This window comes from Pseudophryne corroboree, chromosome 2 (assembly GCF_028390025.1).
Source record: "Pseudophryne corroboree isolate aPseCor3 chromosome 2, aPseCor3.hap2, whole genome shotgun sequence".
In the NCBI taxonomy this organism is placed as follows: domain Eukaryota; kingdom Metazoa; phylum Chordata; class Amphibia; order Anura; family Myobatrachidae; genus Pseudophryne; species Pseudophryne corroboree.
In genome coordinates, this window is record NC_086445.1 from 177218027 (window position 1) to 177234257 (window position 16231).

Genomic DNA, 16231 nt, shown 5'->3' on the forward strand with positions numbered 1-16231 from the left:
GGCGGCACACCAAGCCGTTTGGCAATTAATACCCCTTTTACACCTACGAGCACGGGTCGCAGCCGGGAGCCTGACACGGGAGCTGCCCCCTGCTGCGACCCGTGCTCGGTCCCTTTCCCATTAGCAGTCACAACCCGGCATATGCCGGGTTGGTGACGCTTCTAGCTACACGGCAGGGGCGGCGCAGGGAGATCACATGATCTCCCAGCGCTGCCCATCCATACAGTGTAAACGGGAGCCGTGTCGCATCGACACGGCTCCCGTTTACACTACACCCTACCCGGATCATTCCCGTGTCCTACCCAGGTAAATAGCCGGGTAGGATTCACGGGTCACTTGATCCGGGTTTACCCTTTTCCACTTGCCAAAAACACGGGTAAATGCGCGCCCCCGTGCATTTACCCGTGTTTTTTGAGCTAGTGGAAAAGGGGTATTAGGAAGCCTCACGGATTCTACGTTGGGCAGAATGCCATCTACCGGCAGTATCGGCAATATTCATTCTAGGAGTCCTGAATTGGGAAGCGGACTTTCTCAGTCGTCAGGACGTGCATGCCGGCGAGTGGGGCCTCCATCCAGAAGTGTTTCAACTCCTCGTGGAAAGGTGGGGTCTTCCAGATGTGGATCTGATGGCGTCTCGACACAATCACAAGGTTCCGGTCTTCGGAGCAAGGACAAGGGATCCTCAAGCAGCATTCGTGGATGCGCTGGCAGTGCCGTGGAGGTTTCGACTGCCGTACGTGTTCCCTCTGGTGTCACTCCTGCCCAGGGTAATTCGGAAGTTCAAGCAAGAAAAAGGAAATCTGCTTCTCATAGCTCCGGCGTGGCCCAGACGGCACTGGTTCTCAGACCTGCAAGGCCTATCGTCAGAGCGTCCACTTCTACTTCCACAACGTCCAGACCTCCTTGTTCAGGGCCCCTGTGTCTACCAGGACCTAGCCCGGCTGTCTTTGACAGAGTGGCTCTTAAAGCTTCCGTCTTAAGAGCTAAGGGTTTTTCTGAAGAGGTCATTAAAACTATGTTGCGGGCCCGGCCTCTGCTCGGATTTACCATTGGGTCTGGCATTCCTACTTTGTTTGGTGCGCATCTAACCATTATGACGCTTCCAAGTTTAGTACAGCCAAACTTTTGGCTTTTCTACAGCAGGGCCTAGATTTAGGCCTGCGTCTGGCCTCCCTCAAGGTTCATATTTCTGCCTTGTCGGTGTGGTTTCAGAGAAAAATTGCGACTTTACCTGATGTTCATACTTTCACTCAGGGTGTGTTGCGTATCCAACCTCCCTATGTCCCGCCTGTGGCTCCTTGGGACTTGTCGGTGGTTTTGGAGGCGTTACAAGAGTCTCCATTAGAACCTCTTGGTTCAGCTGACCTTAAGTGGCTTTCCCTTAAGGTGGTGTTTCTGTTGGTTATTGCCTCTGCTAGAAGAGTCGGATTTGGGTGCCTTGTCTTGTAGTTCCCCATATCTGATTTTTCACCGTGACCGGGCGGTTCTTAGGACTCGTCCCGGATATTTGCCTAAGGTGGTTTCTTCGTTCCACCTTAATCAGGAGATTGTGGTTCCAGCTTTTGTCTCTCCTGATTTGTCTCCTAAAGAGTGGTCTTTGGATGTGGTACGGGCTCTCCGTATCTATGTGAAGAGAACTGCTTCTATTCGAAAGTCTGATTCTCTCTTTGTTTTGTTTGGATTTCACAAACGGGGCTGGCCTGCTCACAAGCAGACCCTGGCCAGGTGGATCAGAATGGTGATTGCGCATGCTTATGTGAAGGCTGGTCTGTCAGCTCCTGTTCACATTACAGCCCATTCTACTCGGTCTGTTGGACCTTCTTGGGCGGCCCAACGTGGTGCGACCCTTGATCAATTGTGCAAGGCGGCTACGTGGTCCTCCGGGAACACGTTCATAAGGTTCTATGCCTTCGATACTGCCGCTTCCCAGGATGCTTCCATTGGACGCCGGGTTCTTGTGCCCGCTACAGTGCGTCCCCTCCCATAAGGAACTGCTTTAGGACATCCCCATTGTCCAGACTTGTGGAGCCCAGTGTACCCCGCAGCAGAAAATGAGTTTTATGGTAAGAACTTACCCTTGTTAAAACTCTTTCTGCGAGGTACACTGGGCTCCACAAGGCGCCTACCCTGACACACTTAGCTTCTTTGGGTTGATATGGCATTAGCCGCTGACACTTCTCTTGTCGTGGGAGTGTGGTGTATGTGGCTACTAACCGTTGTCGTCTCTTTTCCTGCTACTGTATTGGGCTGGTTAACTAAACTGAGCTCCTGTGCTGGGAGGCGGGGTGATATAGGAGGCGGCGCTATGCATCTTGGGAAGAAGGTCAAAGCTTTGAGCCTGTTGGTGCTCGGATCAAGATCCTACCCTACACCCCATTGTCCAGACTTGTGAAGCCCAGTGTACCTCGCAGAAAGAGTTTTAACAAGGGTAAGTTCTTACCATAAAACTCGTTTTTTTCTTCTTCTTTTTTTCAAATTTTTTTTTTCCCTTCAGTCAAAATCTTTTTCTTTCACCTTTTGTTTCCAAACAACATCCCCAAGAGCAACTGTGCCCCTGGACATTCAGTATTTTACCAGTATTTGGCCCGTCTGGCTTTGACGGCATGGCTCTTGAAGCTTCCATCCTGAAGGCCAAGGGTTTTTCTGAGGCGGTCGTTCAAACTATGTTGAAGGCCCGTAAGCCGGCTTCTGCTCGAATATACCATAGGGTCTGGATTGCTTACTTTACTTGATGTGCGTCTCACAATCATGACGTTTTCAAGTTTAGTACGGCCAAACTATTGGCCTTTCTACAACAAGGCCTGGACTTAGGCCTGCGTCTGGCCTCCCTCATGGTTCATATCTCTGCCTTGTCGGTTTGGTTTCCCAGAAAGATTGCTGCCCTGCCTGATGTCCATACATTCATTCAGGGTGTGTTGCGGATTCAGCCTCCTTATGTGCCACCTGTGGCCCCTTGGGATCTGTTGGTGGTTTTGGAGGCCTTACAAGAGTCTCCGTTTGAGCCTCTTACCACTGCTGACCTTAAGTGGCTTTCCCTGAAGGTGTTATTCTTGCTGGCTATTGCTCCAGCTAGAAGGGTCTCGGACTTGGGCACCTTATCCTGTAAGTCTCCCTTTTTGATTTTTCACCGTGACTGGGCGGTTCTTAGATCGCAGCCAGGTTATTTACCCAAGGTGGTGTCTTCCTTCCACCTTAACCAGGAGATTGTGGTTCCGGCCTTTAACTCTCCTGAGTTGTCTGCCAAAGAGTGGTCTTTGGATGTGGTATGGGCTCTCCGTATCTATGTGAAGAGAACTTCCTCCATTAGGAAATCCGATTCTCTTTTTGTGTTGTTTGGTTTTCACAAACGTGGCTGGCCTGCTTCCAAGCAGACTCTGGCCAGATGGATTGAATGGTGATTGCACATGCTTATGTACAGGCTGGTCGTCGGTACTCGGTCGGTTGGACCTTCTTGGGCGGCCCACCGTGGTGCGACCCTTGAACAATTGTGCAAGGCGGCTATGTGGTCCTCAGGGAACACATTCATTAGGTTCTATGCCTTTGATACCGCCGCTTCCCAGGATGCTTCCTTTGGACGCCGGGTTCTTGTGCCCGCTACAGTGTGTACCCTCCCATAAGGAACTGCTTTAGGACATCCCCGATGTGAATCCTTGTGGAGCCCAGTGTACCCCGCAGTAAAAAACGAGATTTATGGTAAGAACTTATCGTTGTTAAATCTCTTTCTGCGAGATACACTGGGCTCCACAAGGCGCCCACCCTGATGCACTTAGCTTTTTTGGGTTGGTATGGCATAGCCGCTGTCACCCTCTCCTGTGGTGAGTGTTTGGTGTAATTGGCTACGAGCGATTCTCATCTCTGGTACCTGCTACTGCATTGGGCTGGTTAACGAAACTGTGCTCCTGTGCATGGAGGTGGGGTTATAGAGGAGACGGCGCTGTGCATCTTGGGAACAGTCAAAAGCTTTGAGCCTGTTGGTGCCTCGGATCAAGATCCTACTCTACACCCCAATGTGAATCCTTGTGGAGCCCAGTGTACCTCGCAGAAATAGATTTATCAACGGTAAGTTCTTACCATAAATCTCGTTATTTACCATAGTGTTGCTTGGGTTAGACTAATATATTTTGGGTGGATGGATATGCCTCCTCCTTGGGGTAACGCAGATAGAGAACTGCCATGGACTATGACACATTAGTTATGACCATACAGAACATGATCCTGAAGCAGTAGGAAAGGATGGTGGAGAGGTTTTAGCAGGTCAAGATTGCAGCACCCGCACGGGTCCAAAGGTTTTCAATATTTGAAGGGGGAATTGGGGGAGACGTGTGCAGAGTTCCTAGGTGCTCTCGTGCATCTCTTATTGTACCCCATGCACCAATTGGGTCAGATTCAATCAGCAGAGAGATTGCATACTAATATTGTGCTGGTTATTCAGTCAGGAAAACATAGATCGTTTTTCTGTGCAGAGGTGCAATCAAAATTCCAGCAAGTTTGTTCTCCTAAAGTAACCTGATGGCAGCAGCAGTTGTTGAACTACAATAACCAGTAAGCTATGCCGATGACTAATGCATATTGCAGCTTAACACCACCCACTAATGGTTAACATGCATACAGCGTCAAAAGGTCGACCTGTAAAAGGTAGAGAGTTCAAAAGGTCGACAGGTTCAAAGGGTCAACATGACAATGGTCGACAGGCATATGGTCAACACATAAACTACAGCTGGTAATAGCACCTTGCCCGGAGCATGGCGAGCGGACGCGGGACACTAATGAGGCTTTTTTGTGGCAGTAAAGTAACAACCCCCCCCCCCATAAAAAACCTATAGTGTCGACATTCATGTGTCAACTATTTCCATGTCGAACTTTTGACCCTGTCGACATTCTGACACTGTCGACCTTTTCTACTGTCTACCTATTCCATGTTGGCCTTTTGACCCTGTTGACCTTATCGACCTAATTCATGTCGACCATTAGTGGTCGAAGTATTGACAGTAGTCCTTATTAGTGTAGATGTAATGATCCACACCCGCCATGTGCTGCATTTGATAAGAGACACCTCGTTTGCATTCTGTCAATTCTGAACAATTTTTTTCCCCACAGGTCACTGTCAGTAACAAAGATGCAGAGAATGGAGGGGGTAAGGGTGATGTGCAGACCAGCGCCCCAGTCGCTGCTGAACCCCCTACTTATGAGGAGGTCACAGCTGCAGATGGAAAGGCAAAGTTTCTTCAGACACCTCCCTACATGACCACATATCCCGGCTGGACACGCGAGGATGCCGGTAAGTAATGAAAGAATGGCTCTTACAGCTCAGACAGGTCTTCTGTCATCTTTCTTCTGGGAAAAGCAAGAGCAGATAGTCTGGTAAACTGCCCAGCCATCATGCTGATTGCCACCACTGGCACCCTCTGCTTCTCATTAGTGATCTGCACAAGATACAAGCCTTGGGGGGTAATTCCAAGTTGATCGCAGCAGGAATTCTGTTAGCAACTGGGCAAAACCATGTGCACTGCAGGGGAGGCAGATATAACATGTGCAGAGAGAGTTAGATTTGGGTGTGGTGTGTTCAATCTGCAATTTAATTTGCAGTGTAAAAATAAAGCAGCCAGTATTACCCTGCACAGAAATAAAATAACCCACCCAAATCTAACTCTTTCTGCAAATGTTATATCTGCCACACCTGCAGTGCACATGGTTTTGCCCAACTGCTAACAAATTTCCTGCTGCGATCAACTTGGAATCACCCCCTTGGTTTGGAGCATACTTGCCTACCTGACCCTCTCCATGAGGGAGAAAATGCTCTGTTCCTGGACTTTCCTGGTAATGTATGATTGCCATCACCTGTGGTGAAACACCTTTCTTATCAATTAACTAGCTCACCACAGGTGATGGCAATCATACATTACCAGGAACGTCCAGGAACAGAACATTTTCTCCCTCATGGAGAGGGTCAGGTAGGCAAGTATGGTTTGGAGTAGTGAACTGGTGGGAAGGGCTGGAGCTACATGGCATGCAGATAGCATAAAGGGCCTCACTCAGAGGACGCAAACCCGATGTGTAAGGTCTGTACTGTGCATGTGCAGAGCTGTGTCTGCCAGGAAAGTTGCAGTGCCCCCTAAACTGCAGCATGATTGATATGTCACATGTTGAGGGGCGGGATAAGGAATAATTGTTATATAAGCTTGGTGTAAAGGACTTTTTTCATGGTACACAGTTACTTCTTTCATACTGGAGAGCTTGAGAACACTTAGGACATACTGAGCTATAAAAGTTCACCTCACACAGATAAGAGGTTTGATCACAGTCATGTGTAATGTACTGTTGTCTGATTTTAACAAAAAGTTACGCTTTTAACCAACCAGGGCTAACTGTATAGATACTAACTTATATGAGACTTCAGAATAGCGGGACTGGGTTCCAGTGTGTGGTAGGAAACACCAATAACAAGCAATTCATATCACTGACAATTACCCCACCCCTAACCATACACACTCAATGGGACTCATACTCACAAAGATTGTGGAACGACAACCAAGCAATTTAAAGCCCCATAGACATGCAGCATCAGGCCCCAGCCTCCCTGCTTCTGGTGGTCCTCTCTGTTGGCTACCTGGATATGGTGGAAGTCATGTGACAGTGACTGACGGTCAGTTACAGTGCAGCTGTCCGCACTTCTTCTCATAAGGTTCAACCACACTGGAACCTTGATATCCGTTATGCAAAAGAATAAGCTCTTCTCAGATCAGTGCTGCCAACTTTGAAATAAAAAATAAGTAAGTGTGAATTCCATAATAAGCCTAACCTATTGTTTGCAGGAGAAAGTGCGTAGCTTGTCCTTTTAGGCTGATTTTCGTAAAAATTTAATAAACTTTAAAACAGGTACGGATTAGTATAACTATCCCTGAGAAAGCCGTAAGAGGGATGCAGTTAATATACCGACTGTCGAGATCCCGGCGTTCAGGATACCGACGGCAGAATCCTGACTGCCAGTGAAATGCCGGCGGACAGAATCTTGACCACAGCCCCGTATTTCCACTCGGGTGGTGGGTCCACCTCACCATCCGAGGGTGAATATAACCCGTGACGAGCCAAGCTAGGCACCGGGCACGAAGTGTGGTGAGCTCAGTGAGCCCGCGAGGGGACTCGCTGCCTCGCAGCCAGGATTTCAGATGACGGGATGCCAATGTCCATATACTGACAGCCGGCATCCCGTCTGCCGGTCTCACATGTGTATTCCCCGTAAGAGTACACATGCGAGTGAAACACACAGGTTTACAAGCAACATTTTATTAACACACTTTATGAACTGCCAGAACCTTTTGAGAGACCCTTCTGCCAAGCAGTACACATCACACTGTTATCAGGGTAATTGCCTGAAGAGGGATAATTGAATTTCTGCAGCGGGGTACACTGGGATTCCACAGGGAATAACATTGGGGTATAGCTTTGGATCTTGATCCGAGGCACCAACAGGCTAAAGCTTTGACTGTTCCCAGGATGCACTGCACCGCCTCCTCTATAGCCCCGCCTCCAGGCACTGGAGTGCAGGCAGCTAACAGGTGGGGCTGCGCTAGGCAGTCCTAATAAGAGCTTTCTAAGAAGAAAGAAGACTTCAAGGGCCGCAGCAACGGCACTAGATGCTGTGTATGTCATGCTGACATTCTGTGCTGCGGCTCCATCACCTCCCCCAGCGGCGCTGCATACTTCCGCTGCTTCTCTCCTGGATCGCGTGGCCGCACTTCAGGGAGGAGGTAACAGGGTCCCCCAGGTGGGACCTGCCGAAATCGCACCCAGTCGCGGTCCCAGGTGACGGACCGCTCCGCTGGCGTGCACACTGTGGCTGTGCAGGGAGTCCACTATATCCACTAGGGCAGGGAGCACAGGTCGGATTTACTAAAATCCGTTTATAATAAGAATTTACTTACCGATAATTCTATTTCTCGGAGTCCGTAGTGGATGCTGGGGTTCCTGAAAGGACCATGGGGAATAGCGGCTCCGCAGGAGACAGGGCACAAAAAGTAAAGCTTTAGGATCAGGTGGTGTGCACTGGCTCCTCCCCCTATGACCCTCCTCCAAGCCTCAGTTAGGTACTGTGCCCGGACGAGCGTACACAATAAGGAAGGATTTATGAATCCCGGGTAAGACTCATACCAGCCACACCAATCACACTGTACAACCTGTGATCTGAACCCAGTTAACAGTATGATAACAGCGGAGCCTCTGAAAGGATGGCTCACAACAATAATAACCCGATTTTTGTAACTATGTACAAGTAATGCAGATAATCCGCACTTGGGATGGGCGCCCAGCATCCACTACGGACTCCGAGAAATAGAATTATCGGTAAGTAAATTCTTATTTTCTCTATCGTCCTAGTGGATGCTGGGGTTCCTGAAAGGACCATGGGGATTATACCAAAGCTCCCAAACGGGCGGGAGAGTGCGGATGACTCTGCAGCACCGAATGAGAGAACTCCAGGTCCTCCTTAGCCAGGGTATCAAATTTGTAGGATTTTACAAACGTGTTTGCCCCTGACTAAATAGCCGCTCGGCAAAGTTGTAAAGCCGAGACCCCTCGGGCAGCCGCCCAAGATGAGCCCACCTTCCTTGTGGAATGGGCATTTACATATTTTGGCTGTGGCAGGCCTGCCACAGAATGTGCAAGCTGAATTGTATTACACATCCAACTAGCAAAAGTCTGCTTAAAAGCAAGAGCACCCAGTTTGTTGGGTGCATACAGGATAACAGCAAGTCAGTTTTCCTGACTCCAGCCGTCCTGGAACCTATATTTTCAGGGCCCTGACCACATCTAGCAACTTGGAGTCCTCCAAGTCCCTAGTAGGCGCAAGACACCCCAATAAGCTGGTTCAGGTGAAACACTGACACCACCTTAGGGAGAGAACTGGGGACGAGTCCGCAGCTCTGCCCTGTCCGAATGGACAAACAGATATGGGCTTTTTTGAGAAAAAAACCACCAATTTGACACTCGCCTGGTCCAGGCCAGGTCCAAGAGCATGTTCACTTTTCATGTGAGATGCTTCAAATCCACAGATTTGACTGGTTTTAAACCAATGTGTTTTGAGGAATCCCAGAACTACGTTGAGATCCCACAGTGCCACTGGAGGCACAAAAGGGGGTTGTATATGCAATACTCCCTTGACAAACTTCTGGACTTCAGGAACTGAAGCCAATTCTTTCTGGAAGAAAAATCGACAGGGCCGAAATTTGAACCTTAATGGACCCCAATTTGAGGCCCATAGACACTCCTGTTTGCAAGAAATGCAGGAATCGACCGAGTTGAAATTTCTTCGTGGGGCCTTCCTGGCCTCACACCACGCAACATATTTTCGCCACATGTGGTGATAATGTTGTGCGGTCACCTCCTTTCTGGCTTTGACCAGGGTAGGAATGACCTCTTCCTGAATGCCTTTTCCCTTAGGATCCGGCGTTCCACCGCCATGCCGTCAAACGCAGCTGCGGTAAGTCTTGGAACAGACATGGTACTTGCTGAAACAAGTCCCTTCTTAGCGGCAGAGGCCATAAGTCCTCTGTGAGCATCTCTTGAAGTTCCGGGTACCAAGTCCTTCTTGGCCAATCCGGAGCCATGAGTATAGTTCTTACTCCTCTACGTCTTATAATTCTCAGTACCTTAGGTATGAAAAGCAGAGGATGGAACACATACACCGACTGGTACACCCACGGTGTTACCAGAACGTCCACAGCTATTGCCTGAGGGTCTCTTAACCTGGCGCAATACCTGTCCCGTTTTTTGTTCAGACGGGACGCCATCATGTCCACCTTTGGTAATTCCCAACGGTTTACAATTATGTGGAAAACTTCCCCATGAAGTTCCCACTCTGCCGGGTGGAGGTCGTGCCTACTGAGGAAGTCTGCTTCCCAGTTTCCATTCCCGGAATGAAACACTGCTGACAGTGCTATCACATGATTTTCCGCCCAGCGAAAAGTCCTTGCAGTTTTTGCCACTGCCCTCCTGCTTCTTGTGCCGCCCTGTCTATTTACGTGGGCGACTGCCGTGATGTTTTATCCCACTGGATCAATACCGGCTGACCTTGAAGCAGAGGTCTTGCTAAGCTTAGAGCATTATAATTTTACCCTTAGCTATATTTATGTGGAGAAAAATCTCCAGACTTGATCACACTCCCTGGAAATTTTTTCCTTGTGTGACTGCTCCCCAGCCTCTCGGGCTGGCCTGCGTGGTCACCAACATCCAAAACTGAATGCCGAATCTGCGGCCCTCTAGAAGATGAGCACTCTGTAACCACCACAGGAGAGACACCCTTGTCCTTGGATATAGGGTTATCCGCTGATGCATCTGAAGATGCGATCCGGACCATTTGTCCAGCAGATCCCACTGAAAAGTTCTTGCATGAAATCTGCCGACTGGAATTGCTTCGAAGGAAGTCACCATTTTTTTACCATGGCCCTTGTGCAATGATGCACTGATTTTAGGAGGTTCCTGACTAGCTCGGATAACTCCCTGGCTTTCTCTTCCGGGAGAAACACCTTTTTCTGGACTGTGTCCAGAATCATCCCTAAGCACAGGAGACTTGTTGTCGGGATCAGCTGCGATTTTGGAATATTTAGAATCCACCCCTGCTGTTGTAACAGTATCCGAGATAGTGCTACTCCGACCTCCAACTGTTCCCTGGACTTTGCCCTTATCAGGAGATCGTCCAAGTAAGGGATAATTAAGACGCCTTTTCTTCGAAGAAGAACCATCATTTCGGCCATTACCTTGGTAAAGACCCGGGGTGCCGTAGACAATCCAAACGGCAGCGTCTGAAACTGATAGTGACAGTTCTGTACCACGAACCTGAGGTACCCTTAGTGATAAGAGCAAATTTGGGACATGGAGGTAAGCATCCCTGATGTCTCGGGACACCAGATAGTCCCCTTCTTCCCGGTTCGTCATCACTGCTCTGAGTGACTCCATCTTGATTTGAACCTTTGTAAGTGTTCAAATTTTTTTAGAGTTAGAATAGGTCTCACCTATCCTTCTGGCTTCAGTACCACAATATAGTGTGGAATAATACCCCTTTTCTTGTTGTAGGAGGGGTAATTTAATTATCACCTGCTGGGAATACAGCTCGTGAATTGTTTCCCATACTGCCTCCTTGTCGGAGGGAGACCTTGGTAAAGCAGACTTCAGGAGCCTGCGCAGGGGAAACGTCTCGACATTCCAAACTGTACCCCTGGGATACTACTTGTAGGATCCAGGGGTCCTGTACGGTCTCAGCGTCATGCTGAGAGCTTGTCAGAAGCGGTGGAACGCTTCTGTTCCTGGGAATGGGCTGCCTGCTGCAGTCTTCTTCCCTTTCCTCTATCCCTGGGCAGATATGACTCTTATAGGGACGAAAGGACTGAAGCTGAAAAGACGGTGTCTTTTTCTGCAGAGATGTGACTTAGGGTAAAAACGGTGGATTTTCCAGCAGTTGCCGTGGCCACCAGGTCCGATGGACCGACCCCAAATAACTCCTCTTCCTTTATACGGCAATACACCTTTGTGCCGTTTGGAATCTGCATCACCTGACCACTGTCGTGTCCATAAACATCTTCTGGCAGATATGGACATCGCACTTACTCTTGATGCCAGAGTGCAAATATCCCTCTGTGCATCTCGCATATATAGAAATACATCCTTTAAATGCTCTATAGTCAATAAAATACTGTCCCTGTCAAGGGTATCAATATTTTTAGTCAGGGAATCCGACCAAGCCACCCCAGCTCTGCACATCCAGGCTGAGGCGATCGCTGGTCGCAGTATAACACCAGTATGTGTGTATATACTTTTTATGATATTTTTCCAGCCTCCTGTCAGCTGGCTCCTTGAGGACGGCCCTATCTATAGACGGTACCGCCACTTGTTCTGATAAGCGTGTGAGCGCCTTATCCACCCTAAGGGGTGTTTCCCAACGCGCCCTAACTTCTGGCGGGAAAGGGTATACCGCCCATATTTTCTATCGGGGGGAACCCACGCATCATCACACACTTCATTTAATTTATCTGATTCAGGAAAAACTACGGTAGTTTTTTCACATCCCACATAATACCCTCTTTTGTGGTAATTGTAGTATCAGAAATATGTAACACCTCCTTCATTGCCCTTAACGTGTGGCCCTAATAAGGAATACGTTTGTTTATTCACCGTCGACACTGGATTCAGTGTCCCTGTCTGTGTCTGTGTCGACCGACTAAAGTAAACGGGCGTTTTAAAACCCCTGACGGTGTTTTTGAGACGTCTGGACCGGTACTAATTGTTTGTCGGCCGTCTCATGTCGTCAACCGACCTTGGCGCGTGTTGACATTATCACGTAATTCCCTAAATAAGCCATCCATTCCGGTGTCGACTCCCTAGAGAGTGACATCACCATTACAGGCAATTGCTCCGCCTCCTCACCAACATCGTCCTCATACATGTCGACACACACGTACCGACACACAGCACACACACAGGGAATGCTCTGATAGAGGACAGGACCCACTAGCCCTTTGGAGAGACAGAGGGAGAGTTTGCCAGCACACACCAAAAACGCTATAATTATATAGGGACAACCTTATATAAGTGTTTTCCCTTATAGCATCTTTTTTATATATTTCTAACGCCAAATTAGTGCCCCCCCTCTCTGTTTTAACCCTGTTTCTGTAGTGCAGTGCAGGGGAGAGCCTGGGAGCCTTCCCTCCAGCCTTTCTGTGAGGGAAAATGGCGCTGTGTGCTGAGGAGATAGGCCCCGCCCCTTTTTCGGCGGCCTCGTCTCCCGCTCTTAACGGATTCTGGCAGGGGTTAAATATCTCCATATAGCCCCCGGAGGCTATATGTGAGGTATTTTTAGCCAAAAAAGGTTTTCATTTGCCTCCCAGGGCGCCCCCCTCCCAGCGCCCTGCACCCTCAGTGACTGCCGTGTGAAGTGTGCTGAGAGGAAAATGGCGCACAGCTGCAGTGCTGTGCGCTACCTTAAGAAGACTGAGGAGTCTTCTGCCGCCGATTCTGGACCTCTTCTTACTTCAGCATCTGCAAGGGGGCCGGCGGCAAGGCTCCGGTGACCATCCAGGCTGTACCTGTGATCGTCCCTCTGGAGCTGATGTCCAGTAGCCAAGAAGCCAATCCATCCTGCACGCAGGTGAGTTCACTTCTTCTCCCCTAAGTCCCTCGTTGCAGTGATCCTGTTGCCAGCAGGACTCACTGTAAAATAAAAAACCTAAGCTAAACTTTTCTAAGCAGCTCTTTAGGAGAGCCACCTAGATTGCACCCTTCTCGGCCGGGCACAAAAATCTAACTGAGGCTTGGAGGAGGGTCATAGGGGGAGGAGCCAGTGCACACCACCTGATCCTAAAGCTTTACTTTTTGTGCCCTGTCTCCTGCGGAGCCGCTATTCCCCATGGTCCTTTCAGGAACCCCAGCATCCACTAGGACGATAGAGAAAATAGGCTACATAGTACCCGGTGGTGAAGTACAGCAGAGGGGATAAGGCGCTGACCTGTAGCCCCTCCCCCAGCTCCAGTCGCCATCTACAGCGGGTGTTCCCACCCTGGAGCTGCATCTCTCTCTCTCTCTCCCTCACTCCCTGTCAGCGTTTGGGCGCCATTTCACAGAGCTGCGCTGATCCTGGGACTGCTGGGCACTGTCTCCTCTCTAAAACCACCTGTCTCATCAGCGCTGTGCATTTACAGGACACTTAAGTATTCTACATGTCGTTTAGACAGCGTTAGTTAAGAACAAGTGTACTGCTATATGAATATTTAGTACAAGTATTCTGTGATATACATCCAGTGTTTACTGTGCATTGTTATATCTGTATACATACAGTTCTATATGTAGTATTACTAGTCCAATGCAGTTTTATTTTTTATATGTAATAATTTCTGCATTGTACCTGTGACTGTGTGTGCCTATAGCTGCAGTGTGGATTCTATTCTGTGTATCACACATATTGCTATCACTATATTCTGTGCCCTGGCGGTCTAAGTGCCTCAGGGTCTCATATACCATATAGTGTTCCACAGGATATACTGTTTTGTATTTCTCTTACGTCCTAGAGGATGCTGGGGACTCCGTAAGGACCATGGGGTATAGATGGGCTCCGCAGGAGACATGGGCACTGTAAAGACTTTAGATGGGTGTGCACTGGCTCCTCCCTCTATGCCCCTCCTCCAGACCTCAGTTAGATCCTGTGCCCAGAGGAGACTGGATGCACTGCAGGGGAGCTCTACTGAGTTTCTCTGAAAATACTTTTTGTTAGGTTTTTTATTTTCAGGGAGCACTTCTGGCAACAGGCTCCCTGCATCGTGGGACTGAGAGGAGAGAAGCAGACCTACTTAACTGATAGGCTACTGGACACCATTAGCTCCAGAGGGTCGGAACACAGGTCTCATCCTTGCTGCTCGTCCCAGAGCCGTGCCGCCGTCCTCCTCACAGAGCCGGAAGATAGAAGCCGGGTGAGTATAAGAAGAAAGAAGACATCACAGGCGGCAGAAGACTTCAGATCTTCACTGAGGTACCGCGCAGCGGTAACGCTGCGCGCCATTGCTCCCACATTCACACACACTGACGGCACTGTAAGGGTGCAGGGCGCAGGGGGGGCGCCATGGGCAGCAAGAATAACCTCAGGGGACACTGGCTGACATATTATATACTGCGGAGGCAGTATATTAAAAAAACCCTGCCAGTATAAAGAATTTGAACGGGACCGAAGCCCGCCGTTGAGGGGGCGGAACTTGATTCTCCAGCACTAACCAGCACCATTTTCTCCACAGCACGCTGCAGAGAAGCTGCTCCCCGGACTCTCCCCTGCTGAGCAAGTACAGAGGGCAAAAACGAGGGGGGGGGGGGGGGGCACATTTAATTGGCGCAGTGAGTGTATTATTGATCTATAAAAACGCTGTACAGACTGGGATTTTGTTCCAGTGTTCCAGTGGCGCTGGGTGTGTGCTGGCATACTCTCTCTCTGTCTCTCCAAAGGGCCTTATTGGGGGACTGTCCCCACATTTATTTATACCAGAGTGTGTGGGGGTGTCGGTATGTGTGTGTCAGCATGTCTGAAGCGGAAGGCTCGTCTAGAGAGGAGGTGGAGCAGATGATTGTGGTGTCTCCGTCGGCGCCGCCGACACCTAATTGGTTGGATATGTGGAATGTTTTAAATGCAAATGTGACTTTATTACATAAAAGATTGGACAAAGCAGAGTCCAGGGAAAAAGCAGGGAGTCAATCCATGGCTTTGACTGTGTCACAAGGCCCTTCGGGGTCTCAAAAACGTCGCCTTTCCCAGGTAGCAGACACTGATACCGACACGGATTCTGACTCCAGTGTCGACTATGATGATGCACGGTTACACCCACGGGTGGCCAAGAGTATTCATTATATGATTATGGCTATAAAAGATGTTTTGCATATCACAGAGGACCCCTCTGTGCCTGACACGAGGGTATGCATGTTTAAGGAAAAGAAACCTGAGGTAACGTTTCCCCCATCTCATGAGCTGAACGCCTTATTTGAAAAAGCTTGGGAAACTCCAGACAAGAAACTGCAGATTCCCAAGAGAATTATTATGGCGTATCCTTTCCCCTCACAGGACAGGTTACGGTGGGATTCCTCGCCCACGGTGGACAGGGCTTTGACGCGCTTGTCCAAAAAGTTGGCGCTACCGTCTCCAGACACGGCAGCCCTCAAGGATCCTGCTGATCGCAGACAGGAAACTACCTTGAAATCGATTTATACACATATGGGTGCCTTGCTCAGACCGGCAGTAGCGTCGGCATGGGTGGGTAGCGCAATTGCAGCATGGGCAGATAACTTGTCATCTGACATTGACACCCTAGATAAAGGATAGCATTTTATTGACCTTGGGTCACATTAAAGACGCAACGTTATATATGAGAGAGGCTGCGAGAGACATTGGGCTGTTGGGTTCAAGAGCCAATGCCATGGCAATTTCTGCTAGGCGGTCCCTGTGGACCCGCCAATGGACGGGTGATGCCGATTCAAAGAGACATATGGAAACTTTACCTTACAAGGGTGAGGTTTTATTTGGGGAGGGCCTCGCGGACCTGGTTTCCACAGCTACCGCGGGTAAGTCTTCTTTTTTACCTTATGTTCCCCCACAGCAAAAGAAAACTCCTCAATATCAGATGCAGTCCTTTCTTTCGCATAAGTCCAGAAGGGGTCGGGGCTCTTCCTTCCTCGCCAGAGGTAAGGGTAGAGGGAAAAGAACGCCTGCTAC

At 49.2% G+C, this 16231-nt stretch overlaps 1 protein-coding gene across 1 annotated transcript in view; it reads left to right on the top strand.

Moving 5' to 3' along the window:
• The window catches only part of FAIM2 (Fas apoptotic inhibitory molecule 2), a 148804-nt gene that overhangs the window by 8307 nt on the left and 124266 nt on the right, over positions 1-16231 (top strand). Inside the window, exon 2 of the mRNA XM_063952051.1 lies at positions 5098-5278. Coding sequence (XP_063808121.1) covers positions 5098-5278 — 181 coding nt within the window. The remainder of the gene's footprint in view (positions 1-5097; positions 5279-16231) is intronic.